We start from the raw sequence: 27,619 nt of genomic DNA on the forward strand, positions 1-27,619 counted from the left end.
AAAATGAAATAAGAGCAGCACATCCTGTTACATACATCATAGTAATGAGAGAGAAGGACGGGAGTTATTTAAAACTGATGTGGAGTAGTTTTTATAGTCTGGAGTAATATTTCTGCAGCAGAGGAACCTGAGTACTTTTAGAATCCCAAGCAAAGGACTCGATGTCCTCACCACTGGGGCCCCACGAGACCATGCCTCCCCCCAGCAACACTCCAGTGCCCTTTATGGGGACCCTGTGCACTCCGTCTTCCCTTCACACGCCATCCCAGGATCGCATCCCTTCAGCCCAGGGGACTCCAGTATGTCATTTTCCCCCCTCTCTGTCAGAGCCATTGCTTTTCAATGTTCTTTTCAAGAAATTTATCATGTTTGACTTTAAGTGTTTTCAACTGGTTCCCCCTGGAACACTCTATCTCTATTAGAATCCTTTCCTTTATGTGAGGCTGTATTTTTTCTTGCCTTTTGAGGGACCAAAAAAAAAAATAGTCTTCAGAATTCTTGAAATATCTATTTTTTTTTTTCCTTTTGAGGAATGGATGAAATGTTTCTAAGTTTCAAGCCTATTCATAACCAATGGAGGTGGTGCACAACAGTCATGTTTTTGTGCAGTTTTTCTTTTCCCCCATATATCCATGAATAGATGTGTTGTACACACAGATGAGAAGCTCAGAAAAGTTAAGTGAGTTGTGAGAAATTGCACAGAATGCTAGCAGCAAAGCCACAGCAGAAACTCTGGACCTTCCACATACACCCTTTATCATATGGTGACATAGAGCAGTGCAATGATTAACATACAGGTATTGGACTGAACAGCTACGTTGAAATCTCAGCGGGTGACCTTGGGGATGTTACTTAGTCTCTGAGCTTCAATGAGCTAATAGGCAAAATGGAGATAACAGTAGTATAGTATGGGTCACACAGGGTTGATTTGAGGATTAAGCTAAAACCTTTAGCTTAGCATAATGCTCAAGTTATGTCATTATTATGTCTTGACCTTGTTGTTTTAATTTTCCTTTACAGGCAAACTTCTTGAAAATATTTTCAATGTACACTATCCCTACTTCTTTGCAGCCCATTTCCCCTTCAACTCAACTCTATACTGTCTTCCTTCCCTAATGCTACTGACAAACGCAATAGATACTTTTTAATTATTGTTTTTACTTGAACTCTCAGAGACATTCAATACAGCTGTTTCCCTTTTTCTCAAACGTTTCTGATTTTATTACTCCTTCTCTGAGTACTCTTATCAGTCTTCCTAAAGAGGACCTCCCTGTTCCTTCTCCCTAAGCTTTAAACATTAGGATAACTCAGATCTCAGTCCTGGGCTATCTGCTTTCCTCACTTAACACCCTTACCCTAAGCAACCTCACTCATTTCTATTCTGTCAAATCCCTATTTCTGCTCATAATTGCTATGGTACTCTATGGCCAGGACTGCACATGGAAAGGGCTTAAAAGAACATAAATGAGAAGTTTCTAGATCTTAGAACACAGACTCAAATAAAGTGAGATTTCAAAGTTGCTTGCACAGAAGAATGTCAAGTCCTAGAACTTGGTCTTTAGGCACATAGGATATGGCTTGTTGAGCTGCAGGAGTATTATCTTATATAGTAGCATAAGTTGTTTCTGACAAGGCCTTTTGAAAAGAAGGAAACCTGATTTGGGGAAAATATTTTTAAACATAAACATTTCCAGAGAGTACCCACTTCTAAAACACATCTGCTTCTCCTGGGAAGCTTTCTCTAGAATCATGTTCTCTGAGTTGACTCAGGAAATAACCATGTGAAGTTGTGACCTACTAGGAAAGAGTCACACACAAGTTTATAGTACATAGACTTCCTAGTAAAAATATTCACCTACATCTTATTGGATTGAAATTGAATGTGCTTTGTAATTGCATTTTCCCCTAGTTCATTTCCTCAAGACTTGGAAAATGCTTGTGTGCCTTCTTTGCTTTTCTACACATTATAACAGAGCTTGTGAGTGCCTTCTGGAGACTAGCATTCTATCAACATCTCAAGAGGTGGCTTGTAGACAATCTGCATCTCCAATGCCTCTCCCAAAAGCTTGCCAACCAGGTTTACCCAAAGAGCGAGGATCAACTATTGACAAATGAATTGCTTCAGGGGTTCCAAACTGAAAAACACATATGTCCAAGGGTTGTATATCTTTATGTATAAAATTATATGAACACCCATCAATCTGCATTATCTCCAAACTGCAATCTCCAACACAATAACTAATTTGGGATTGTTGTACTCACATTTTAATAAGTTATAAAATGTCTGACTTGTTTCTCCCTGCCTCCGTACCCCTCCTTATTTCATGATGAAAGTGACAATCTATGATGAATCTTAGTTTCACTGAATATCAGGTGTAGGTCACCTGGAAAATATAAAACAAAGGAACATTTGCCACTTGTCAATGCTCATTCATGCACAACCACAAGGACCCATTCTGTCTTGTGAGAAAATGGTACCGGTGAGTATTTACACTGACATGGGAACTTCTTGTCCACATCCAAATGAGTAAGCCAAAAAGGGCATGTTAATATATTTGAACACATATGTCAACGCCATTCTTCAAAAAAGGGTGATGCAGTTCTACAAAAATTCTTTTGGCCAATTTATTTCTATGTGTCTTTGAAGATACACCATAGGTATAAAAATAGGAGAGGTTTATATAATCCTGACAATGGAATTAATCTTGAGCCTCAACATTGTACACTTGATACCCAATGAGTGTGAAGAGAATCCTACCTACAAGGCTGGAAATCTGATCTGTCTTCTTCTCCATTGTGTCTCCAGCCCAAGCTTAGCATGGCACCCCCTAAAACATGTTAGATAATCCATAAACATTTTTGATGAATTAATAGGCTAATGATCTCTACTGTTCACCTGAGCTGTATCTTTCCTAATTGTTCACCATGCAGGCTTCATGCATGTGGACTCTGATTTTGACTCCATTCTCCCAGTGGCAATGGACACTGGCCCTGAACACTCTCTGTGGAGCCTTTCCAATCATCTGCCACTTAACAGCTTCCTCTGAGGGTTGAACCCTGTACACCATGTACCCCTTCCTACTAAATAGATTATTTATGTTTGAGATGTCCCACTTGACTTTGAATACCGTTCCTACTGTGCATTTCTGCCTCATGTCTCACCAACAAAATCTGAATTCATTGGATATGGAACATACCATCTTGGTTTTGAGAAATGTATAGTACTAGGTATCCACCTTGGCGTCCATAGTGAGGACAGTTCTTTTTATTCCTTTTTCCCCTTACTTTAAAAGCCTGCTTATTGCTGCTCCAGCTTGTCCCAGGGTCAGACCTCTCAGAGTTATAAACAGCAGAAGGCAGGGCAAGGACAATGTGTGCAAATTAGATAAAAGTGTATTTTAGATCACTATAAGGAAAAACTTTCTGATAGGTTTATCAAATTACCAAAAATGTTCAAATACAGACTTCATGACCATGTGTTGGGGGACATTAAAATGAAGTCCTATATTTATAAAAAGATTCATGTGTACAACATCTATGGCAAATGATTCCTTTCCTTCAACGCTATTTGAAAGAACATGGCAGATTTTTTCCCCCTCAAATTTTAAAGGACTTAGCTATATTATGAAAGTCTTACAACCTTGAGGCAATACAAATTAATGATTTCATTTTTAAGTTTAAAAATAGTTATTTATAATGTGACAACCATAGGTCCAGATGAACTGCATCCTAAAAAAATGTATAGGTGGTTTTAGAATCAATCATACCCAGTTATGAACCTCAACTCCAATTCTAACAAGCAGTGTAACTTTTGCAAACTTATTCACCTCCCTGAAGATAAAAATTTTACCCATAAATAGGGATAAAATGATTTACCTTGGTGTGTATACATACACACATACATTCAAGTATATACATATATATGCTATATATAGTATATATGCTATATATATAGTATATATGTGATATATATTCACATAAGTGATTTTTTAATATATTTTAAAATATGGTTTGTTTCTTTGCAACATGTAGCTGGTTATACATGTAGCTGGTAGTAATGGCTAAGTTTTATTGCACACATGTAAGGTGTCTAGCCACTACTATGCTAAATATCTCATAACATTACCTCCTCTGTTTGTCACAACACTATGTGGCGAGGCACATATAGATTCGTAAAACAAGGTTTAGAGCACTTACAGTATTCCCCTAATGGCTAGTAAGAGACACAATTGGCATGGCATTCAGGCAGTCACGACACCATATCTAGATTTTTAATTTCTAAGTGATGCAGTCAAACTGGTGCTACCCCCACGTGGAATCACACCAGCATTTTCCTATCATTGATTAATACCTACAAAAATTTAGTCTCAATGTGTTGATGATGTTGTGAATGATACTGTTTGGTTTATTTTTCCTCTACTACAGATATCTTGTTGCCTCAAAGTATGCAATCCAGAGAGCTAGAAATTACTTGGTTAATGACATTCAGAGTAACCCATATTTGGGTAACACAGATATAAATAAGACAAAATGCATTTTTTAATGCCTGCAGTTTTTATGGGTTGGTCTTACAAAGTGCAATCAATGTTTGCTATATCTCTCTATAACAAACGTATACACCTTTTTTTTATTATTATTTCAGCATAAGGGTATACAACTTTCTACTGTGTGCAATGACTCACTTTTCTAGTGAATTCTTTTATGGGGGAAATAATTACTTGCTCACTTTTATAATATTTTGAGCAAATATTTATTTTCATATATCTGATTTGATTTCCCTGTATCTGTAGTTACTGGCAAAATTGTACTGAGGGTGTGCTACGTCACCTCCACAAAACTAAGGCCATATGTAGACATTTATGAATTGAAAAATAAACCAGTGAACACAAAATTTGAAAGGCCAGTTTCTGAATCCTTAGCATCTCTGTAAATGAATCATCATCTTTGACTTTGGAATGTAATAGAGAGAAATTATTTGAGCCCCTGCTATCATAAGGCCATTTTGGATGAACTTCCGTTCAATGTCAGAGCAGCGGGCAGAGGCTGGAGAGGACAGTGGATTGGCAGTCTCAATCAGCAGGCTGGGGCCTGCTTTTCTTTCAAATAAGCTGAGTCTGGTAAAGTGCTTAGCTTCCTGGGGCCTCAGTATTATCACTGGGAAAATGGCAGTGAAAATGTCTGCTCTTTGTACTCCACAGTTTATTGAATTAGAAATGATACCCAAAGGTGTTTTACAAAACACAAAGTGCATCACAAATAAGAGTTTTCGCAGTAATTCTAACTAAGTGTGTGATGCCTTCACAATTTCTTCCAGGCAAGGTTGCAGGATACAGCCTATTCTTTAAAGCTCTGTTATCTTCTCTTGAAAGTGTAATAGCAAAGATGAGCCATTGAGAGAACTGTTGTTATTATTATAACATCCATAGCAAATAATAATAGCACTTGAAGTACACACAATACATACTCATACTTTGGAGGCTTGGAAGGAATCAGAACATGGATCCCAAGAGGAGCTTCCCCCAAGCAATGTTTGTTGTGCTTTTCTTCCTTCCTCTCTTCTTATCCCTTTCTTTTCCTGCAGGTGTTTCTAGGTTCTTGTTTTTCATGATCTTGGCTGGCATTTTACCCAAGGATACCGGCTTTGATATGATGTCCTGCTTTGTAATTTTTATGACAAGTTCCCTGCCTTCAAAATATCCTATGCTACTTTCTCCAGAGTCTAGTTTAACTAGTTTAATAACCTGATAAATATTAAACATTTGACAAATTCCTATTATTGAGCTGAATTGAATAAGGTATTAACGGGACACCTTGACATGAATGTCATCATATCCTAATGACATTCTATATGTTTAGAACCTTCAGAACTTTTCTCCATAGGTGAGAAATGGAATGATTATATTTTTGGCTGGAAGTCTTTTGTATGACTTAAAATCTAGGTTAAAAATTAATTAGTTGCCAACAGATAAAAATATGAAGATATTTCATAAAGTTCCAGCTTTTTGACTTCTCTTGAAATAGCAGAACCTGTGGCAAGATTGGGTCCTCCATGGCAACAGCAGCAGCCACTGAAGAGCAGCTGGCTCCTTTAGAAGGGCAAGCCGTGTTCAGTGTAGTAAGGGTCCCCACCTGTTCCACTTCATTTATTTACGTCATCTGTCTGTGCCCTGTAAGATCTGAGTTTGGGACCCTTGTTGAACACACAGAAATAACCTAATTAAATCCTGCTTCATAACCAGTTAGTCATGGGTGAAATCATGGACAGATGGTTTAAGGTGAACATATGTTGTTGATCTGTTTCTCTTATTTCATTAACCATTTGCCAGCATTTTAAACAGTCTAATCATATGTCACAAACCATATCTGGAGCAGCAGTTTATAAGCTGATAATCCAGAGTTTCTTTGAATTGCTTATTTTTAAAGTTTCAAGTGAAAGCTGCTCTGAGGTTTGATTTGCAGTGCAAGGTAGAATTCTACCAGCTCAGTAAATGTGAGTTCTAGGCATGGTCCAAATTCCATGCCTGACTCATTTCTGTGATGTCAGAGTATTATTAGAAATGACATCTCTGGGATGGGTTTTTTTTAACCACATGAATTTACAGTGAGTAAAAGGCCTCCCATGAAGTTTCACCATGAGTGATATATTAAAGGCAAGGAAGAAGGGACCTGGAGATTTGGTGTTGGCAGCACCTTGAAGCCTCTAGGGTTTTTGAAAGGCTTCATAAAGATCTTCCCTCATTCCCAATGCCTAAGGGGAAGAAAGTTGATATAGGTAAACTAAATCAAAGAAAAATGGAGTCATGTTAATAGCAGGGGGTAATTTAGAAGGAGGACTATAAATATTATAACATTGTTTGGGAACAAATTCCCTATTTTTTTTCTTTGGATTTCTAGAGTTCCCTTTTTATTAAATCAGAGTATTAATATCTAGGGGCCTGACATTAAGGTTTAGGCCTACAGAAAGGGGTATAAAACACCTGCTTATTATACTTTAGTGAAGGCTGTCAATCAGAAGCACAAAAGGAGTCCCTATGATTCCACATGGTCTGAAACAGGACACAAGGCTAGAAGTTCCTCATACAGAGGTGTGGGGTTAAAGCATTTCCATGTCTGTGCAAGCTAGAAGAACTTGCATGTATGGCTATGGTGGGTGACTGGTTAAAGAACCGGGCATCTTGGGTTCAAAGATCTTGACATTACCCACAGAAGGCCCTCTTATATATGCTTGGCTTTGGGCAGGGGCAGGTTAGCCTAATCATCACCAACCAGCCTAATCATCACCAACCAACTGTGCAATTATTCACTGGGCTAGATATTGGTTTAGGCCTCTAGGGAGAGGTGGCAGAGCAAATGCCAAGGGAACATTTCATTTGAGACATAGACAACCACCTCCTGCATAATGAGTGATTCAAACTCTCTTTGGGGATCCATGTAACCTGGCGAGCTATTGAATCAATAACATACCATGTATGAAAATGTCAAAAATCATCATGAAAGAGCAAGGTGATTGAGATTCCAAACCTCAGTCTAGCATTTCCTACTTGTCTTGAGTCAGAACAAATTTAGTGTAATTAGGCAGAAAAGGATGGATACAAGCAACTATAATGGTAGCCACAGGGAAATAACAAATGCATAGCATGAGGGAAATTACTTTTTCTTCTTAACAAACTCACAGACAAAGTACATGGTAAGATGGCACTCTGTGTCATTCCATCTGCCAGAGCTCAGCATTTCTACACAGTCCTCATGACCATAGGGGTCACTGGGTTCCCCCTCATTCCAGTTGCTGTAGTTCTGCAGTGGAGTGTTGTCTGTGAACACATACTGTCCCTCTCTTTCAAGGTCATTCACCCCAATGAACACCCGGAAAAAGCCACTCTTGGCCACATAGTCAGCGATGAGTGTGTTGGCAGCTTCATCCTTGGGCATGGCCAGCATTCCACCCCGAATCCTGCAGTGGGTCAGGGATTCCCGGTAGTTCTTCTCCTCCTGCACGATGTAGTAGAACTTCTCTTCCGTTTCCCTAATCCCTGCTATGACTTTGCAGGGAGGAAAAGGAGAGTATCATTATGTATCTCAACAAGAGAAAGGCAAGTACATAATACTGCCAGATTTAAATTCATTTACTCGTTCAAGAATTATTTTGCAAGGCTCTATTATAAGGTAGTCACTGGTTTAATTTTTTCTTCCCACTTTCTAGTTATCAAATGGAGAACTAACTTCTACTACTTGTCCTCTGCTTTCTTCTTCCTCAATGTCCCACAGATGTCCAGCAGAGAGCATGTTGACAAAGACTTGCTACATAAATGGCCACACAGCCCATCTTATGCTATTTTTCCCAATATAGTTTGTGTTTTAGCCACACTTGTAGTCCCATGGGCACGCTCTTCTATTACTTCCATATCTTTCATGCCTGGGAAGTCTTATCACTGCTTTTCTGCCTGGCAAAATCCTACTCATCCTTTAGATCTCAGTGGAAATGCTTTCTCCTATAAGAAGTCTTTCCAGTGCCCCTGGACAGACATGGCAGCTGTCGTGTGCTGTTTCCTGTGTTTCCATTGCCCCTTCCACTTTTTCCTTATAGCATTCAACACATTCTAGTCTAATTTTTTGTGTGTGCATCTCTCCAACTCAACTATGAATGTCTTGAGGGTAATGATCATGTCTTCAACACTCTTCAGCCTCAGTGCCTGAAATATTTTAGGGGATGGTAAATGCTTATTGAAATGGCATAGGAATAATACAGAAGTTTGCCCATTTGGGGCCAAATTCCTGGGCTTTGAACATGTACATGGATTGAGATTGTCCATACTTCATGCCAGGTACAAGAAGGAGAATGAGCTACTGAGTTAGTTTCAGGACAGAAGTGGGGACTCAAAATCACCCTGAGCTCATAACATGGCGTTATGTTTTGGGGCATAAATACATATGCATTTTGGGGTCCATAACTTTAATTCACAAAGAAGTCTATGACCACTAAAATGTTAAGAACTATTACTCTATGTTCTACATTTGTGATCTGCTTTATTCATGACAGTCTAAGTCATATTAGGGATAGAATCTTCAGTATGGGTTATAACCAGAGTTACATAATAATTAGGGTGGTTAGTTAATATCAAGTATTTCCTTTGCCTTTAGTATTACAAGATGAAGATGAACCCAAGATGGCATCTATGGGCTTCCAACAATGTGCAGCAAATATGGCTGGACTGCAACGAAAGAAAGTATAACAAAATGAAACCAATTGTAATAGTAACTGCAATAGTTCCCTTATTAATACTGTCTCGGAAGATAATACATAAGTTCTTCACATTTAAGGGCTTTTCACTGATAACTATCATGGAGAAATAGACAAAAATGACTAATGTGGAAAACTGCAAAACTTAGAGAAAGATAAAATGTTCATACTGGTTTGTCCTGTGAGTAGAGGAGTCAGAGAAACCTGTATTCAAATCCCTGCTCCACTGCTCATTACGTGTGTATCTATGGGCAAGTTACTCTCTCTAAGCTTCAGTTTAATCATTGTATCTACATCATAACAATTATTATGAAAACTCAGGGAGATAATACTAGTAGTTATGCACTATTCCACATACTCAAGAAAGTGGCAATTGTTATTATTACTCCTATTTTCTGAGATGCTGGTTCTGTTTGACTCTTGCTGTCTCTTTTTATTCTTAAGACACATGTTGCCAAACTCTAACCTTTTCTTCACTCCTCTTTCTTAGGAAAATACCTTTTTCTACCCATAAGCAATGCACATATGTATGAATACGTATATGTAGTGGACTTGAAGTGTCCTGTAGTCTGTGTGGATAATTAGCATTTTGAGAGACTTTTAAACTGGAAACACTACCTTAATGGACCTTTGCCCAACACAATGTATTTCCTGCTAGGAGTATTGAAATTACAGTGTTGAAAGAGACTAATTAATTAGATATATAGCACAAAGCAAAAGAGAATATGCTCACCATTCTTGACGAACTTCATAGATGTCTTGAGACGAGCAACACTAATATCCAGTTGTCCGACAACTTTCCGGTATCTTCCACAATCACAGACAGTCCCTTTTAAATAACAAAAACTGTGAAGTTATGTTGAAGTACATGCAGACCAGTTGAAAGGAACATTTGCTCTCTTTCCAACATTTACTATCTTTTTCTAGTCTGGCTCTATCTCTCTGTCAATGAGTATACCTTAAAACTTTGACTTAAAACAAGGCTTCCAATTTAAATTATTTTTAGAAATCCGGAATGTATATTTTTAAATGTTTTGAATGGGTTAAAAAACAATTCTAAACTAGATTTTTATAAAGAAGAATAAATATGACAAACCACTGCACACACATTGTGGACCATTTGGCATTTTTGTTGGAACACAGAATGCGTCTGCCCAATCTCAGAATAAAATTTTTACAGCTTTCTTAAAACATATTTCCAGCTATTCCTCTCTGCTGTTTCTGCATCATTCACTAGTTCACACAATTCTCCCAAGACAGAAGAAACTTTTAATGATTAAATAAAATGTTAATTCTGATTATTCATTTAAAGTTTAGGTTGTATGTTTCAAGGACTAGGATTAAATCCTGGAAATAGATCCAATGTACAATTTTTAGAGGCAATTGCTCAGTTTGTGGATCAACTATGATTTTGTCATTCATTCTTCTTTGCTCACCTACCTTTTCAACTATATACAAATATTGTTGTGATAGAATTATAAAGAAAATGATGTAAAATTCAAATGATTCCCTTTTTCTATTTAATGGCTATTCATGTCAACATTTTCATTTGATTTTTTTCTTTAATAGTGTGAAAATTAAAAATAACTTTATTAGCCAGAGGGAAAAAATATGGCTTTGTTTACCCATATTCACAGTTAAATATAAGGAATGTAAAGCAGTTCTCAGAATTTGTCTTCACTATACCCCTGTGGATAGAAACAACTAAAATTACTCAAGAACAATCTACCTCCTCTCCCTGCAGAAAGCACTGGCAATAAAACTCTTTTATAATGTTCTGGGAGAATCTCCCTGGCAATGGAAAGCATGTCCTATAACCAGGGGGTCTATCTGGATCAGGCCAGGTTGCTACTGGCACTTCGTGGGCCAGTATTTGGTTGAGATGCTAGTGGAACATGAGGCATGGCATGCTGACGCAGGTCTTATTGCTGGATTTTCCTCTTGGCCCAGGAGAATGACGGCTGCTTCCTGATGTGCTGGGTTTGCTTCTAACAGTAAGCATGGCAGGGATGGAATGTGCCATCATCCCCTTCCCCAGGCCTTGGAAAGTCACCAGTGGATAGAGAGGAAGGTTCTGTTCTTTCTTTCCTCTAGCCCAAGGAAAATAAGGTTAAACACACTGAAAGGACTCTTGTTTTTATCTAAAACATACTTATTTTTAAAATAAATACATTTGGAGTGATACTAGAAAACAAAGAGAAAAATGAGCATATCATACCTGCTTTGCCTTTTCCTCCAGGTATTCCAAGCAAACCCTTTTCCCCTTTGTCACCTGAATAAAAACAATGGCAACCAAAAAAAAAAAAAATGAAATAAAGGGTGAATTATTTCACACCTAAAATCAGAGCAGTTTTTAAATTTCATTTGCAGTATCTTCAAACAACTAATATTGCCTGGTTTTTATAAATAATTTGATTTTGAGTTGGCTGCACAGGCACAATTAATTAAATGATTTCATAATTGATTTAGATTGAATATAGAATTCCAGCAGGATGTGTAAGGAATATTTTGAAAGTGTGTTACCTATCTCACTAAAATGTTTTTTATAATGTGGCCTTCTGCACAAGGCTAATACAATTCTCAGCATGTTTTTAATTTTAAAAAATATCATTGTTTTGTAAGTCCAGATCAATTAGCACAATTTAATGTCTGTGTATTTATTATGCCCCAAGTTATTTTCACATGGCTTTTTGCCCTTGGGCTTTCAAAAAAATATGTATTGTGCTTTTACAATTGAATTAAAAAATATTTGCTATTTACTTACTCTGTGAAAGACAAAAGGCTAGGTACTTTGAGAGGATATACAGAGAGACAAGATCAAAACTTTGACTTCAAGGAGTTTACAATTTTTAGAAAAGATGTCATGTATGCAAATATCTATAATATAAAGTCTTGTCATATATACTGAAATATCAACCTTAGTAATTTTCCTTTCTGCTCTTCTTTGTATGGGACCGCTTTCTCATTTAGAGGAATCTATAAAATAATTCTCAGAGAAGCAGGACTTTTAAAGAACAGAGAAAGAAAAAAATGTTAATTTCTTTTTTTACTTCAAAATAAGCTCTCGAAGCTTATACCAGACACCATAATTGAAAGCAAAATGTTTTGATTTGCAAAAAGAAATGCTTGGCCTAGTTTCTTGAGAGTCAAAAGAAAAGACCCTGAGAGAAGTAAAATTGAGTTTATGCTGCAATGATGGTCTGGAAAAAGACGAAGAAAGAACTCATGAATGATGAACACAGCATGGTCACCCAGACTAGGAGTATGGGGTTTATCCTCCCATGAGTTTGGTGTGGCCAGGGAATTGGTGATATGACCCAAGGGGACAATGTGAAGGGGAGTGGAGTCAGCATTGAGATTCTGCCTAACCTCATTTTTCACCAGCAACAGGGAAAAAGCAGAAGCCACTCTAAAACCTGTAGGCTGCCTTATATTGCATGTGCTGAGAACATCTATCGGTCCCCTCTCATCACGGTCTGATGAGTGCTTTTCTTTAAGAGTCCCTTACACAGTGGCTGTTGATCCTCCAGACGAAGGCATGCCTGCTGGGGGCCCAAGGACTTGCTGAGACTTTCTACACTGACCCATGAGGACACTTTTCTTTACAGTGATGTCAGACATTCCTGTGCTCCCCAAACAGAAGGAGAAGGTCCTTGAAGTCTAGAATGCAGTCTACGTGGGCAGGGAAAAGCTTGGAACTTGTACTTGGATGAAATGAGACAATGGTGAAGTCTATGGCAATAGGATGTGATGAATGCTGTGAGAGAGACAGTGAACAGAGATAACATACTCTGAGAGGAAGCCAGAAGAGATAGTGCCTCAGCTGGAAGAATACAGGAAGCCTTAGCATTTGAGCTTGGCTATGAAAAGCTCCAGCAGCTGAAATGGGGATCAAGATGAGGGGCACGTACAGCTGAGGGTATGGTTGGGAGAAAAGCATGAGCGTACATCAAGCACCCTGCTGGGGAAGAGTGATCTGCTCACACCTTAGTTGTATCCAGAATATTCCTTATTTCCCTTATATGTAAGTGGGAAAGGTAAGAACAGATATAGAGAATATATAATATTAACAGAAAGGGAGGGAACATATATTTACTAAGTGCCAATTTGTTGCCAAGTACTGTTTGGATACTTCACACATATCATCATATTAAACCCTATGAGTGAGTTATTATCATTATTCCACAATCAAGGAAATCAAGGATCAGAGAGGCAAAGCAACTTGCTCAAGGACACCCAGCAATTAAACGGCAATGCTGGCATTGAAACCCAATCTTTTCTGACTTTCCAGTTCTTGGTGCTTCCCAATGAGTTAACCAATGATTTAATGAAAGAAAGGAAAGTGTTTGAAAAATGCTGTCTAAAGTTGAAGAGAATAGCTATCCTTACCACCACCAAAACTAATATGGACTTAAAAGATCATATGAATATGGGGTAAATATTTTAATTTTTTAAAAATATATTTTCTTTGTATGTGAATCCCTTTCAATTCAATATGGATTGCACGTTGATTCCAGTTCTGCTATGATCCTGGTTTTAGGCTGAACCCCATAATGGACATAAAAGAAGCATAAATAGAGTGCTTTTGGAAAACAATGGGCCTTTAAGAAAAGAAAAGCACACATAAGAGAATGAAGAGAACAGAGTGAAATACTACTAACAGAGTGAGATAAACAGAAAGCCTGGTAGAAATCCTGGAAAGGAAAAGATGGTTGTGGAGCAGAGCAGGGAAGGCTTCATTGAAGCAGTATCCCTTATGTGGGAAACAGCTTCTTGAATTGGTATGTGGCTTTTTTTCCAAGGAGATGTAAACACTGTGACTACTTTCCAGTATTTGACATGAATCGTTTCCTTTTGTGACAGATGGAAACACCAAAGCAGTGTGGTAGAGTGTAACACTATAGAAGCCCCAAAATAATGGGGCTTGAATCTTGGCTCTGCCACTTACTAGCTGCATGTGGACAGGTTATTTAATTTCATTAAGCCTCCATTTCCTCACTTTTAAAGCAGAAATAACGACACCTAAAATTATAATAAGATCACTAAGGAGAATAAATTAGGTACAGTAATGGTATCTTATAATGGGATTAGCACTGGGCTTAACTCACAGAGGATGCTCAACCAATATTAGCTTCTGCTTCCTAAATCTGAGTTATGGTAAAGGAATACATGCCAAGTACTTAGCCAGTTCACAGAAGGTTTGGGATTAGAATATCTATTTTCCCCAAATAAATTACAGTTTAAAGCCATCCACAAAAACTGATTTTGGCTCATGAGTGGAAACATGTCTATAATAACTGCCTTAAGATTGAAGAATTAGAGGTTGAATTCAAACAAACAAAAAATTCACAACACTTTCAGTGTAAAAGGATTATTGACCTTAAATAAAAACATTTATTTTGCTATGAGATGGAATTTATCTATACTAAATCATTCTTATTTCTTATTCCTAAAATGAAATATTGACATCCAGAAAGCTACCCTATCCAAGCAAGTGACAATATTAAGATCAACCTAGAATGTTGAGATTAATCTGAGTCAATAAAAAATTTAAAAGGGTCATCATCAAAATGAGGACAATAAATTTCAAAGCACAGATTAAAAACAAAGTTAATCCAAGTGAGCTGGAACACTGCATCTCCTTTCTAAAAAAAAAATTCCAGGACATTCTCATAAATTTTGATGGCAATCTCTGGAGAAAGAAATCTTAGAAGATGATGGTAGAAATTGATATTAAGGGAAAATGGTATTTTTAGGAACATTGTAGGAAATAATATGTTTTATCATTCATTTTTCCATTCTTAATGCAACAAGCATCTAGAAAGTGTCTACTACATAAAGGGCATTAGGATAAAATGATTAAACATTAACGTCCTCCACAGAGCTTATATTTATTTAAGCAAACAGTCCTAGTAAACCTTCAGTTCATTTGTTCCTCCAAGAAGTTCATAGTCTACAAGGGGAAACAGACAAGCTAATTAGCCATGACAATGAGTACTATGATAGAAGTATGCACTAGGTGCTATGTACCTGAATCTTGAAGTAGGAATTGGCATGAAGGAAATTAGGCTAGTTAACCCTACCATTTCCAGACTGTTACTTTTTCAACATTTCTGGAAATTCATCTACTTTGAAGCTCAGCCAATCATACTAAAAAACTCTTGAGCCTTTCTTGTCTTTGTCATCTACAAAGTCACTTAGTCTTATTTTCTGAAAGGATTAAGACTTGGCTCAAGATCACTAATTCTAACTCTTCTAGTTGGAATCTCATCTAGATTTGACACATCTAAATCTAGGAAAGTGCTAAAGCTAGAATGATTCATTGAAAAATGAAGTTCTTCAATTCTGGACTTGACCATGGCAGTGACTTACCCTCCCCCTCCAATTCTGCTATCTCCAGGGCAATACATAGAACTTAACCTCACTTAACACAGCTGCATCTCAGAAATATCAAAGTCCAACATCCCACTTTCTATCCCTTTAACCAATTGTTAAATGCAGTGGATACAGATGGGGCAGATCCATGATGCATTCTAGCTGAAGCTTATACAATTCCAGGGGCCCTCTTTAAGAAAAAGAATACAAAATTACACATGGAAAAGTGGTTGCAAAAGTGAATATTTATCATAAGAAAAAAACTACTGAATTTTAAAAATGGACAAAACCACATTACAAAATTCACTAAAAATCATGATATTCTAATGAATGAATGAATTATACCTTTATAATTCTTTTTTTCATAATTATTGGTTGCATATGTTTGGCTGGATTCATTGCTTCTTTATTTGATCGCAAATTTATAACATAATTTTTAGGAGATGACAGAGGGATAATATAGTCAGATAACAGTCTTTACTTTAACATGTATAATCAAAAATGATTTCATTAAAAACTAATTGAAGTAAAACACAAAAGTGTTCCAACATAAAGGTCCTGCTTGATGACCTTTTACAGAATGAAATGCCTATGTAACTGCCACCAAGAGTAAGCCCTCAAAAAGCCCCCTTTTTGCCATCTCCCTATTTATATTCCTCATTCCCAAAGGTCAGCATCCTGACTTATAACCATGTGATAAGTTTTCATGCTATAAGTTTTTCATGTTGTTGAACTTTCTGTAAATGGAACCATTTGGCATGTAGGTTTTATTTTCTGTATGGATTCTTTTGCCCAATACTATGTCCATGAAATTCACCTTTTTTGCATATAGAAATATTAATAGTATATTTATTTCCACTGCTATAATGAAGCAGTGTATGAGAGTTTCAGTTATTCCATATCCTTGTCAACACTAGGTATTGTCAGTTATTTTGACTTTAGCCATTTTGGTGAGTATGCAGCGCTGTCACAATTTAGTCAAATTTGTATCACTTTGGCACAGTGTATCAGGTTGGCACTTTCTCACATATTTATTGGTCATTTGAATATCTTATTTTGTGAGGTATCTATTCAAGTCTTTTGAACTTTTTTGTCTCTTTTGGGCTATCTGTTATTTTTCTTATTGATTTGTATACAAACAAATCCCTCATGGTCTGTAGCAGAAGTCTGAATTTTGTTTTTGTGTTAATAATGTCTGAATTTTCTTTCACTTTTACAACTTGTTATGGGTGATATATAGTTAATTAAGAACAGTATCAAATTTGAGAATATACCTTTTAAAGTCTTTTTCATATATAAGCTGGTAGATTTGGAAAATTTTTTCACAGACTAGTTCTGGTCTTACATATTTCAAACATTGTTGTTTGGTTTTTTTTACCCACAACCCACATATTTCTTGTGCTGGATGTCCCAGGACACATTCATATCATGATCTGACCTCTGGCCCAGCACTTTTGCATCATGAATTTGAATAGATGCGCACAGTAAGTGGTAGGAGTACTCTTGGAAGCTATTCCCACATTGGAATTGCGAGCAATAATTGTACATGGCAGTAACTTCAAACTACACAAATATATCTCAATAATTCCAAACTAAATATTTTCCCCACTCAAGCTCCTCTTAGCTAGTTCCCAAAACCACTTGATACAAGAGGTATGATGAGAGAAGTTGGGGAGTAGGAGAGAGTAGTCCTAACCCGTGCTTTCTCAATGGGATGATATCACTCAAGGATGCAAAAGCCAGTTCTTGGGGAGTGAAAAATTGTACTCTTTTTTTTTAAATATAGGAAGCACAAATATACACACAGTACATAAATATATAGTCCATGGGTGGTGTTAAAATTTCATGGGGAAGGACAATTAGGAAAAGTATGTTTAAAAGTCTTGTTGGGGAGGCAGTAATTTTAAAAATGTTGATGAACACTATTCTAACCAATTGAGGTTAACCTGTCTTACTTTACAAATTTTACCAGGATATACGGCCATGTGAATCCATTGCTAAGGCTTGTATCAGGAGTTTGGGAAGGACTCAAACAAATGACAGAGTCTGAAGCTGAAGCTTCGTTAGCTTCACAGTAAAACCACCACAGATGTACACTGCAGCAGGACTTGTGGACTCTAAGGTTACATAGCTCTTCCCCAGCTATGAGGATTTTAACTACAGGTGAATATACAATATAAGCCATCAAATCAAAAATACCTGTAGTAATTTCTTTTCAGTGGCACTGCCCTTCGTTCCTATCTTCAAATGCAGGCTGAAGGAAGTACCTCAAAGGAATCAGTTGGAGGATTGGGGAGAGAGGGCGTACTGAGCCGGAGGATGAGAATAGCAAAGCCACAGTCTATATCAACCTGCCTGCAAGAACATACTACTGGCCAAGTGAGGCACATGTTTAATTATGAAGCTGCTCAAACATTTATGAAAATATAGAGGGCACATCAAGGCTACAAAAATTATATTACCCATAGCACTGAGCTTTCCCCCAATCTGTATCATTGCATAAGCATCTCTTGTATTTCCCTCTAATGCCTTTTTCCCATAACATAATATTATTATTCCTCAAGACCTACATCTGTTCCTCCTCATATCAATCTTACCTTACTCTCCCATATGATTCCTGGCATAGTCATATTATTCAGTACTATAATATTTTTGAGAAAGTTCTATCTTCCTGAATAGTCTATGAGTCCCTTGCAATAAAATTTTGATTATCATTCAGCTTTGTATATTTAAACCAGGTGGAACAATGCTTGTATGAATTACTGGATATCAGGAGCAATTAGAACCTGCTATTATTGTGGGGCTTTATGAGAAGAGGCAGGGAAGGAGTGCTTAGAGAGTATAGAGGAAATTCCCTCTATTTTATAATATTGAGGCTGCACTTATGTACAAGAGCAGACATGACTGAAAACAAATAAGTATACACATATATGCTTCAAGTTCCTATCCTGTTAATAGATCACAGGACAGAATTTTCATTTATTCTGCTCAGATTAAGAAAGAAAATTATATTGCCCTCTGCCTATTTTGTGTTTTATGAATGATCGTGTATCATTTTGATTGTATCAAGGATCTGTAGCCAATCAGTAGATCCCAGGACAGAATTCAATATAGAGACTATCAGAACTTGATGCTTGATTCTATTCCTGATATGTTCAATTTTTCTCAAAGCCTTTCTTTTTTTGAGCTGTGAGATATATTTCTCATATATGGACGAAAGAGCCAAGCCATGAAGACAGAGAGAACTCATATTTTAAAAGAAAGAAATGGGATCATTTTAATGATACAAAACCTTAAAAATATTTTAAGAGTATGCTCAACTTGCTTTAAATTGCTGCTGGAAAAATAGTAAAATGCAACTCACCCTTCTTGCCAATGGGCCCAGTCTTGCCGATACTGCCCTGGTCTCCCATATCTCCTAGTTCTCCTTTAATTCCTGAAAAGCAAAGCATGTCATATTTATATCATAAAGTTTTATATTCCATTGAAAAATGTGGAAAACATGTGATATTCACTTGAGGGAAATACCAAAAAGTGTATTATTCTACCTGTGATATCTAATATATATCCCATCCTATATCATTTATTTTAACAGAGTTATAACATATGTTTAAAAATTAAAATTTGAGCAAGTATGGCAATCTTGGACATGATGATAATAAAATAATTATTGGTGCAGTATTTCTAGAATGACTATGGCAGAGGATATTTAAAATAGAGGTTAGATAAGGGCTGAGTGGAAGCATCCTTGCACTCTATTCTGGTTTTGTTCTTCTCTAGATCCATTTTGGCATTGCTTTGGGATTCTGTTTCCTCTCTTTTTAAAAGCAAGATTTGACATCCTTAGCCACTTTAAACAGGGGAGGAAATGTGCGATCATAAAACTCAGTGATCAAAGAGACATGAGAGATGGTCCCTCTGAGTTTTCATCCAAAAAACTATGATCAGAATCACTGAATTCTTTAAAAAATTTCTTACAATGATCTAAAAAATACTTGCCAGTTATAAAGCTTTATTTTCATGAGAATAATTTTGCAATTGACAAATATATTTACAGAGTAAGTTTAAATCAACCTGTGAGCCTGTGACTCTTTCTTCCCTTTGAATTCTTCAAGATTTTAAAGTAAGTGGTCCAGGGCAACCATCTTGCACAAGTTGGCAGGGAATATTTCGAGTGTTCTGAAGGCACACACTCACACATCGCAACTCGGAAGTGATGTGCTGGTGAGGCTTACTCTAGGCTTTGTGAGTGAAAACATTCCCCAATAGCCTTTGTGTTATTCTCATCATGTTTGATCCCACTTCTCTCATATCGCCACCATTTGCCCCATTGTGTTATTCCTTCGCATAAGAGTTAAAGAAATAGCGTTTGGGGAAAGGTGAATATATCAATGGATCAGGCAGCTCTTTTTGTTTCTTTTTATCTTCCTCCTTAAGCTCTAGGCCAGCCAAAAAAAAGTTGCTTAGCAGTGGTTTCAGAGGGGAGAGAGAGCTATGAACACAGCTGTGTTTCTAAACCTCATAGTTTCTCAGATATTCCGGAGACTGCTTTTCCCTGGGGCTCCGGGAGTGCCCCACCCCAGCCAGCCCTAAGGATGCAGCTTGAGAAACGTGTCCAAGTCTTGTTGACAGGTGATCTCATAGGAGTTCTCAGATGGTGAATTAATTCATGTCTGAAATACATTTTGTGCATCTTTGGGGAAGAGGGTGTTAAAGCTGCTCATTTCCAGGGCAAAAGCCAAAAGAGAGAAAAGAGCAATTCTGGCATTATAGTGTCAGTTTCACATCATTTTACTTACCCTTTGGCCCCATGCGCCCCACTTTGCCATGCTTTCCTTCCTCTCCCGGATCTCCTTTTTCACCTTCATCACCTTTTGAAACAGAAAATGAGAGAGAGAGTGGAGCAGCTCAGATAGGAACATAAGCACATTCTCCTCCGGGTAAGGTGAACATGGGCAGAATCCATGCCTCAGCTCAGTGCTTGACTCACAATTCAGCTGTGAACATGTATGTAAATCCACTTGGACTGGACACAGGTAAAAAGAAGAATCTTCCAAGATATTTTCTCCTTTATTTTTCTCCACATCTAACTCTATGGTTGAAGAAATATCCTTGCTGTTGTTTCCCTAAGAATTTTGTTTGGCCTGACAAACCTTTATTCTTGCTATAGAATCTGGTGAATTCTAGAAGCATGATATATATAACACTTATAAATGTTATATTATATATATGTAAATGTATTACTCTCTGATTGCATGCTGGAGAACCCCAAAACTGTAGGCATGGACTAGGAAGTCAAGAGCAGGAGACTAGGAAGGAGGAACAGCTGCAAAGCAGTTCTGTGTGAGCAGCAACTGTCTTAGTCATAGGTGGGTACTGCTCCAGCACCTTGAACAATCAATCGAGAAGGACTGAATAAATAGTCATGTGAATGATGTCCCAGACTGTGAATCAGGAGTCCTGGATTTTAATATCATGTTAGTCACTGATGGATTGAACAAATCTCTGGTAGGCCAGTGATTGAGCTTATTGACCTTGGACGAAGACAGACCTAGACATGAGTCTCATCTCCACAGCTTGCTACCTGGAAAAAATTGAATGCACAACTTCCCTCTCTGAGTCTCACTTTCCTCTCCTGCAAATTGAACTTACAACACCTATTAGTGTGGGATTTTAGGAAGTTCTAATAAGATAATATGCAAAGAAGACCTGGACACAATCAGTGCTTAGCAAAGATGGATACTATTATTCTTTCCTTTATACTTTAGTTTCCTCATCCTTAATGTGGGGATAATATCTGCTCTCCCTACCTCACTCAGCTGTTTTAGGATCAACAAGGTAAGCATGAGAATGTGCTTTGAAAACAAACAATACAACACACACAGTATTATGACCAGGTACCTACATTATCACCACAGCAATCTCAGGACAAAATAAATCTGTCCATCACTAGAGGAAACAAGAAGAAACAAAAACTTCTAAAGACAAAAAGGAAGTTTTTGGGATTGGACACTTTGGCTGAGAGAAAGTTGTGATGTTCATTGATTTATCCATAAAAAAAAAATATGACCAGAGATTTTCTCTCTCTCTCTCTCTCTCTCTCTCCCTCTCTTTTCCCAGAGAGCAGTATGTTGAAATTTTGAATGAAAGCACAAACAAGGTATGAAGAGTTGGATTTCCAGATTGTGAGATTGGTCAAACACTGGGATGCTTCACAAGGGAAGCTATAGATTCTTCTCAGGAAAGACTTTCTAAAAAGAATGCACAGATGATTTTTGTGGTCAGACCAGAGGGGGGAAGTGGGTGGACTAGATGGCATTTTTATAGCTAAGGTTAACATTGAATGTGTATTGAGTAATTATGATGTGTACCAAGCAGGGGCAAAGGACTTGACATGTAGTCATCATAGCAATTCTAGGGGATAGAAACTATTATTTCTCTATGAATGGAAAAGAAAATGAGACTATGTGGTTAAGTTGCTCACCTACTGTTATAGAGATTGCTAGTGGTAGAACAAGGATTCAACAATGTTAGATCTGGTGGAGGTAAACAGGTAGCAAGGAAGTAGTTAAAGGCAGAGAATGGGACCAAATTGTAGCTAGGAACAAAATTGTGATTAGGCACTGTTCCCTGATGGGAATATACATAGTAAAAAGGTCCTAGTAATCTTTACCTGATCTAGAGCTCATTACCATCTAATTAACATAGCATGGATGGAGCTTTATGAGTGATTCTGGGGAAGACTCATGCACAGAAAGGAAAACTATTATATAACCTACCTGTCATGTGATCTGTTATATAACCACAACTTGTCAATCACCCCCAAAGGCAGGAAACGGCAACCAATCCTGCCAGGGAAAGGTGGGGCAAGCTAGTGGGCTTATAAAAGGCAGCGTGGGATCAGCCTTTGGCATCTTTCTCCACAAGTGGAAACTGACCCGTTCCACTCTCTGGAACGTATTTTCACTTTGTGTAACTTTCTTCTCTACTTTCCTTCTTTGTTTTAAGTGACAAACTGTATAAAATCGCTCTGTGTTTGTGATCACTCTGTCTTCGGCTTGACTTGGTACAAGTACTCATTCTTGACACTGGGACCCATGGGACCAGTGAACATCCACACAGACGAACCTGACAACAAACAACACGCATGCTTTTCCTCCCGATCTCTAAAAGTATACTGTAGTTTCTTTTGGCCTAACTTTCTGTGACTCTTAGCAAATGGCGGATTTTAGAGAATTTGTACTTTGCCAAATTTTTCAGGTTGAGAAGGGGAGATGTGGAAAGAATGGCAGATTTTGTTTCCTTTTAAACAAGAAAGATAGTGGGGGAAAAAAAGAAAAAAAACTTTCTTATTATCTCAATGACTTAATTCACAGGAAATGTATCCTTGGGGTAGCTTAGCGTAATCGAAACCTGGCTTTGCCACTCACTGGCTGAGGCACCTTGGGAAGCTCTTTACCTTTTCTGAGCTGTTTTATACTCATTTGTAGAACAGACAAAATATTAATAACACCTTTTTTTCCAGAGGTTTTTAATAAAGGTAAAGTTATAAAGATATTTTCCTTCCCTATCTAACACTCCCAGACTGGGCTAATTTCTCCTTCTAGTTACCTCTGTTGTTTAAAATACCACTTCATACTGAATGTGTTGGTGTATGTCTGCTTATCTCTTACATCCGTTTCTCAGCTGAGGGCTGGCTAGGATCATAAGATTTATTGTAGCAGCCCTAGAATTTAGCACAGCGCTGGCCCTGGGGCTTAATAAATGTAGTTGAACTGGATATACTTTGTGCGAACCATAAAACATCTTACAAATATAAGACTAGTGTTTATTGAGTACTCTGTGCCAAAAGTCTTCTTAGTACTTGACATGCAATCTATCATTTGATTTCCACAGCAACCTTTGAGATGGATACTAGTCTTAGCTCCATTTTACAGATGAGGAAATGGGGTCACAGAGAGGCTAAGTAACTCATCCAGCGTCACACAGCTTGTAAGAGATAAAGCCAGGATTCAAACCAGAGCATTTGTCTTCAAAGCCCATGTTTTGAACAAGTTGTATGATTTGAGACAAATTCCTGTCTTAACATTTCTGGCATTTGCATTGCTTATATGGGACTAATGATGCATGTCCTGCTCACTAAAAGGCAGGATCAAAAACAAGCATGCATGCGAAGCACTTTGTGAGTCAAAAGGCCACACAGACGTGAATTATCCACGCCATCACTGTTTCCCCTCCTTCTTTCCCTTCCTGTGAGCTTCCCCATTTATTTGCAAGCATCTAACTGGAAGCAACCGGGCGAGTGACTTAGTCATCTGCTGCTCCCTGGTGGCTCCTGATGGAGATCTGGGAGGGTGAAAATAGGATTATTATTCTTGTGACCTGTGCGACTGCATCCCAGCCTGGTGGCAAGCGGACTGCTGGCAGAGAGGAAGTAAACAACTTATGCCTTTGCCTTCAGCTTGGGTTCTGGGTTCATTTGATCTCTGGGACATGCTTTAATGAGAACAGAAGGGAGATATAAAAGCAAGCTTTGGATAGGATCCCCCACGTGGCTCACAGTTGTCTGCTTTTATCCTCTTGGCAATATTTTATTGGATTAGTAGGACAATTTAGACTTCTTTACTTCATTTAAAAATAACCACTTGCATTTGAAATTAAATGAAAATCTATAAACTGAAACCAACCAATTTCAATTTTGCAAAAATGATTTCCTTTGACCGCCCCCACAAGCCACCAGCAGAATTCCAGCAGAGCACACAGTCGACCACATTTTCTTAGATAGGACATTTTTTTCCCTAACAAGCAAAAAGTCTTTTAAAATGGAATCTTAGTTTGAATCTGGGTTGGTACCCTGTACTCAAAGGAAGTAACTATTAAAAATTAGACAGCTGGTTTTGAAAATGCTAAAAAAAAAAATTTCCTGGAAGATATCCTTTTCCATTGTGGAAGTAGTTGTATAGACTGGGGGGAAGTTAGCAATCTTTCTCCTGATCAGTCTTAGAATTGAATGGGACAGAGGGTACAGTGTGCTTTTTTAAGCAGGAAAGAGCTCCTGCCTAAATACATCCTTCCCACCTCCACTTATACCTTCTTTCCATATATGCCAATTGCATCCTCATTCTTGGAAATTTCAATAGTCATGCTGATTAATCCCCAGACCTCTCATAGATGCCAGATATACTAATACGATCATACAATGCACCCCTCCTGAGGACTTTTCCTTCCCCCGTCACAACCTCATCACTTCACTGACATGTCCGGGCCTCCATGGGGCCTGCTACTGTTTGCCTTCTCCCCATCCACCCATTTCATCATGCCCTTGTGCCTGCACCTACCCCCCACCCCGCCCCACCTGTCCTGAATTCTTTCAACTCAGTCACTTCTGTGCAGCTCTTCCTATGGCAAAAGAGTGCACTGTCTTGGTTAAGAGTATCCTGAAACAAGTCATTCCCTTTCTCTGAGTCTTAGTTTCCTCATCCATAAAAAAGAGAAAATAATCCCTACCTCATAGGATTACTGTGGATTAAGGGAGACAATGGGGGGAAAGTGTTTAGTTTGCTGCTTCCTCTGTTCTTGCTTTAATGAGAATGGAAGGGAAGTGCAAAAGTGATTATTCCTTTGTATTCACTACCTCAGTCTCCATCCTACAATCATTATTTACTCTTTTTCTTGACAGTGTGTCTTCTTACTCTTTATTATGGAAACTTTTTATACAATTAAAGATAGATACACACATACATCCATTACTGGGATTTACCAATTAGCATGTTGTAGTTGCTTTATCTATTTATTTTTGCTATTTTTTTTATTTTTTTATTTTTTATTTTATTTATTTATTTATTTTTTTGAGACAGAGTCTCACTCTGTTGCCCGGGCTAGAGTGAGTGCCGTGGCATCAGCCTTGCTCACAGCAACCTCAAACTCCTGGGCTCAAGCGATCCTCCTGCCTCAGCCTCCCAAGTAGCTGGGACTACAGGCATGAGCCACCATGCCTGGCTAATTTTTTCTATATATATTTTTAGCTGTCCAAATCATTTCTTTCTATTTTTAGTAGAGATGGGGTCTCGCTCTTGCTCAGGCTGGTCTGGAACTCCTGAGCTCAAACCATCTGCCCGCCTCGGCCTCCCATAGTGCTGGGATTACAGGCATGAGCCACCACGCCCGGCCAGCTATTCTTTTTTTAAAAAGTAAATTACTGACATGACATATATTCCTTAAATAATTCAGCAAGTGACTCTAAAAGGTAAGAACAGTCTGCTATATAAAAATTATCATTAAATTAATCTCACTTTTTAATGGGCTACAAGTATTTGCTAAAATCAGTTTCATAGAGTTCTGCTATCTTGTTTATCTTGAGCCCGTACTGTTGTGCTATATATGAACTAAAAAAACAGACAGTCAGTACTTAGAAAGAGAAGCAGAAATTCACAGGAGTAAGCCTAAATTCTTTGAAAACAAATCATGACAAATAATCCCATTTTCTCTTCTGAAAGAACTACCAATAGATCAAGAAGCTGCCTTGCACAGAGTGGTTGGAAGAAGACAAATTTCCACTGATCATTCATAGAAGGCGGCAGTTTATGGAAAGGTGGGATGATATATTGATAAATCCCATGGGTTCCAATCTCAAGTATTCTGAGTTGAAGTCCTTATTATATTGCTTAGCAGCTTTGTGAACTGAAACGTGACATCTGCACTCTCAAAGTTTCTTGCCTACCTGTAATTGTAAATAACTACCTGTTCAAGAGTCTCCCATACTGAGGGTTGTTAGCTCACTCTGAGACACATGCTATTTTGATTCACTTTAACAGCTTTGCAATGGAAATTGCAAGAAGAGGAAGAAACCAATCAAATTGTTCCCTTTATCCCCTGTCAAATGAAGTGCCACGTAATGCCCAGTATTTCCTGTTCTGCTTCTGCCATTGCCTGAAGGTGAGACTCTTTCCATTGTCTAAGTGGTCCTATGCCCTAGAACTGGCAATGAGAACTTGGTTAGTGGGAGACAACAGAAGAAAGTGATGTGTAATTTAAAACCAGGCCTTCATAAGCATAGTATGCTATCCCCAGAGGTAGCGTTGGCAGACTCTTTAGAGAGATTATGGACCCATAGTGACATTTCTTCTCACACCTCTTTTCCCTCATCTGAGACACAGAAGGAAAGATTTTTTGTATTTCTTTTAATAAAAGTAAAAGGAGCAAGTCAGCACGAATTCTAAATGAAGAATGATTTGTAGACATTACAGGTTTGCTATCTTCATTGCTGTGAGGCAACCTATGTGTGGAAGAGGGAGGCCCAGATTTTGGCCAACCTTCCTCAAGAGCAATAAACAACAGTATGCTCCTCAGGAATAGAATAAAAAAAATATTTACGTGGCAGTGAAGCAAAGATTTTTTAAGAGATCTTTCTGAGATTCTACCCTAAAACTGTCTTGCGGTTATGATGAATGTGCATGAAATAAGATCATTCATGTAAAACAATTAACACTGTTCCTAGGGAGAAAATGTTTAAAGAGTTTAACATTTAAAGAGTTAAAAACTATTGTTTATTCTGGACTTACAATAGGGATATGGTTTCAAAAGAACCAACTACATCTTAGTCCATAGGAAACTACATGCCTTTTAGAAGAAAAGCTGTCTCAGGGAGAATCTTGTATGAAAGATAGCAACTCTTTACAAAGACACAATCTGCCAAGGGACTCTACCTTCAGGAGCCACATGACTATTAGCAGACAGAACACTCATTCAAGTTACTTCTGAAAGCTTGGGACAATGGGCAGAACAAGAATTTCATAATCACACAGACTTAGGCTCAAATTCTGAATTTGCCACATAACACCTCTTTAATCTTATACTAAATAATTTATACTTACATTTTAATATAATAGATAATTGAATTTAATAAATAATTGAATATTAATAATTATATTAAATAATTTGTCAAACTATTTAATAAATTATTTAAACTTAAATTAAATCTTATACTAAATAATTAACCTCCCTGCT

At 37.7% G+C, this 27,619-nt stretch overlaps 1 protein-coding gene across 1 annotated transcript in view; it reads right to left on the reverse strand.

Moving 5' to 3' along the window:
* Positions 1-7,504: 7,504 nt before the first annotated feature.
* Positions 7,505-27,619, reverse strand: part of COLEC10 (collectin subfamily member 10) — a 34,845-nt gene continuing 14,730 nt past the window's right edge. The window contains exons 2-6 of the mRNA XM_045560442.1: positions 20,413-20,484; positions 18,978-19,049; positions 11,457-11,510; positions 9,972-10,067; positions 7,505-8,039 (exon numbers count right to left, since the gene is read on the reverse strand). Coding sequence (XP_045416398.1) covers positions 7,648-8,039; positions 9,972-10,067; positions 11,457-11,510; positions 18,978-19,049; positions 20,413-20,484 — 686 coding nt within the window. The 3' untranslated portion in view covers positions 7,505-7,647. The remainder of the gene's footprint in view (positions 8,040-9,971; positions 10,068-11,456; positions 11,511-18,977; positions 19,050-20,412; positions 20,485-27,619) is intronic.

This window comes from Lemur catta, chromosome 9 (assembly GCF_020740605.2).
Source record: "Lemur catta isolate mLemCat1 chromosome 9, mLemCat1.pri, whole genome shotgun sequence".
NCBI classification, from domain to species: domain Eukaryota; kingdom Metazoa; phylum Chordata; class Mammalia; order Primates; family Lemuridae; genus Lemur; species Lemur catta.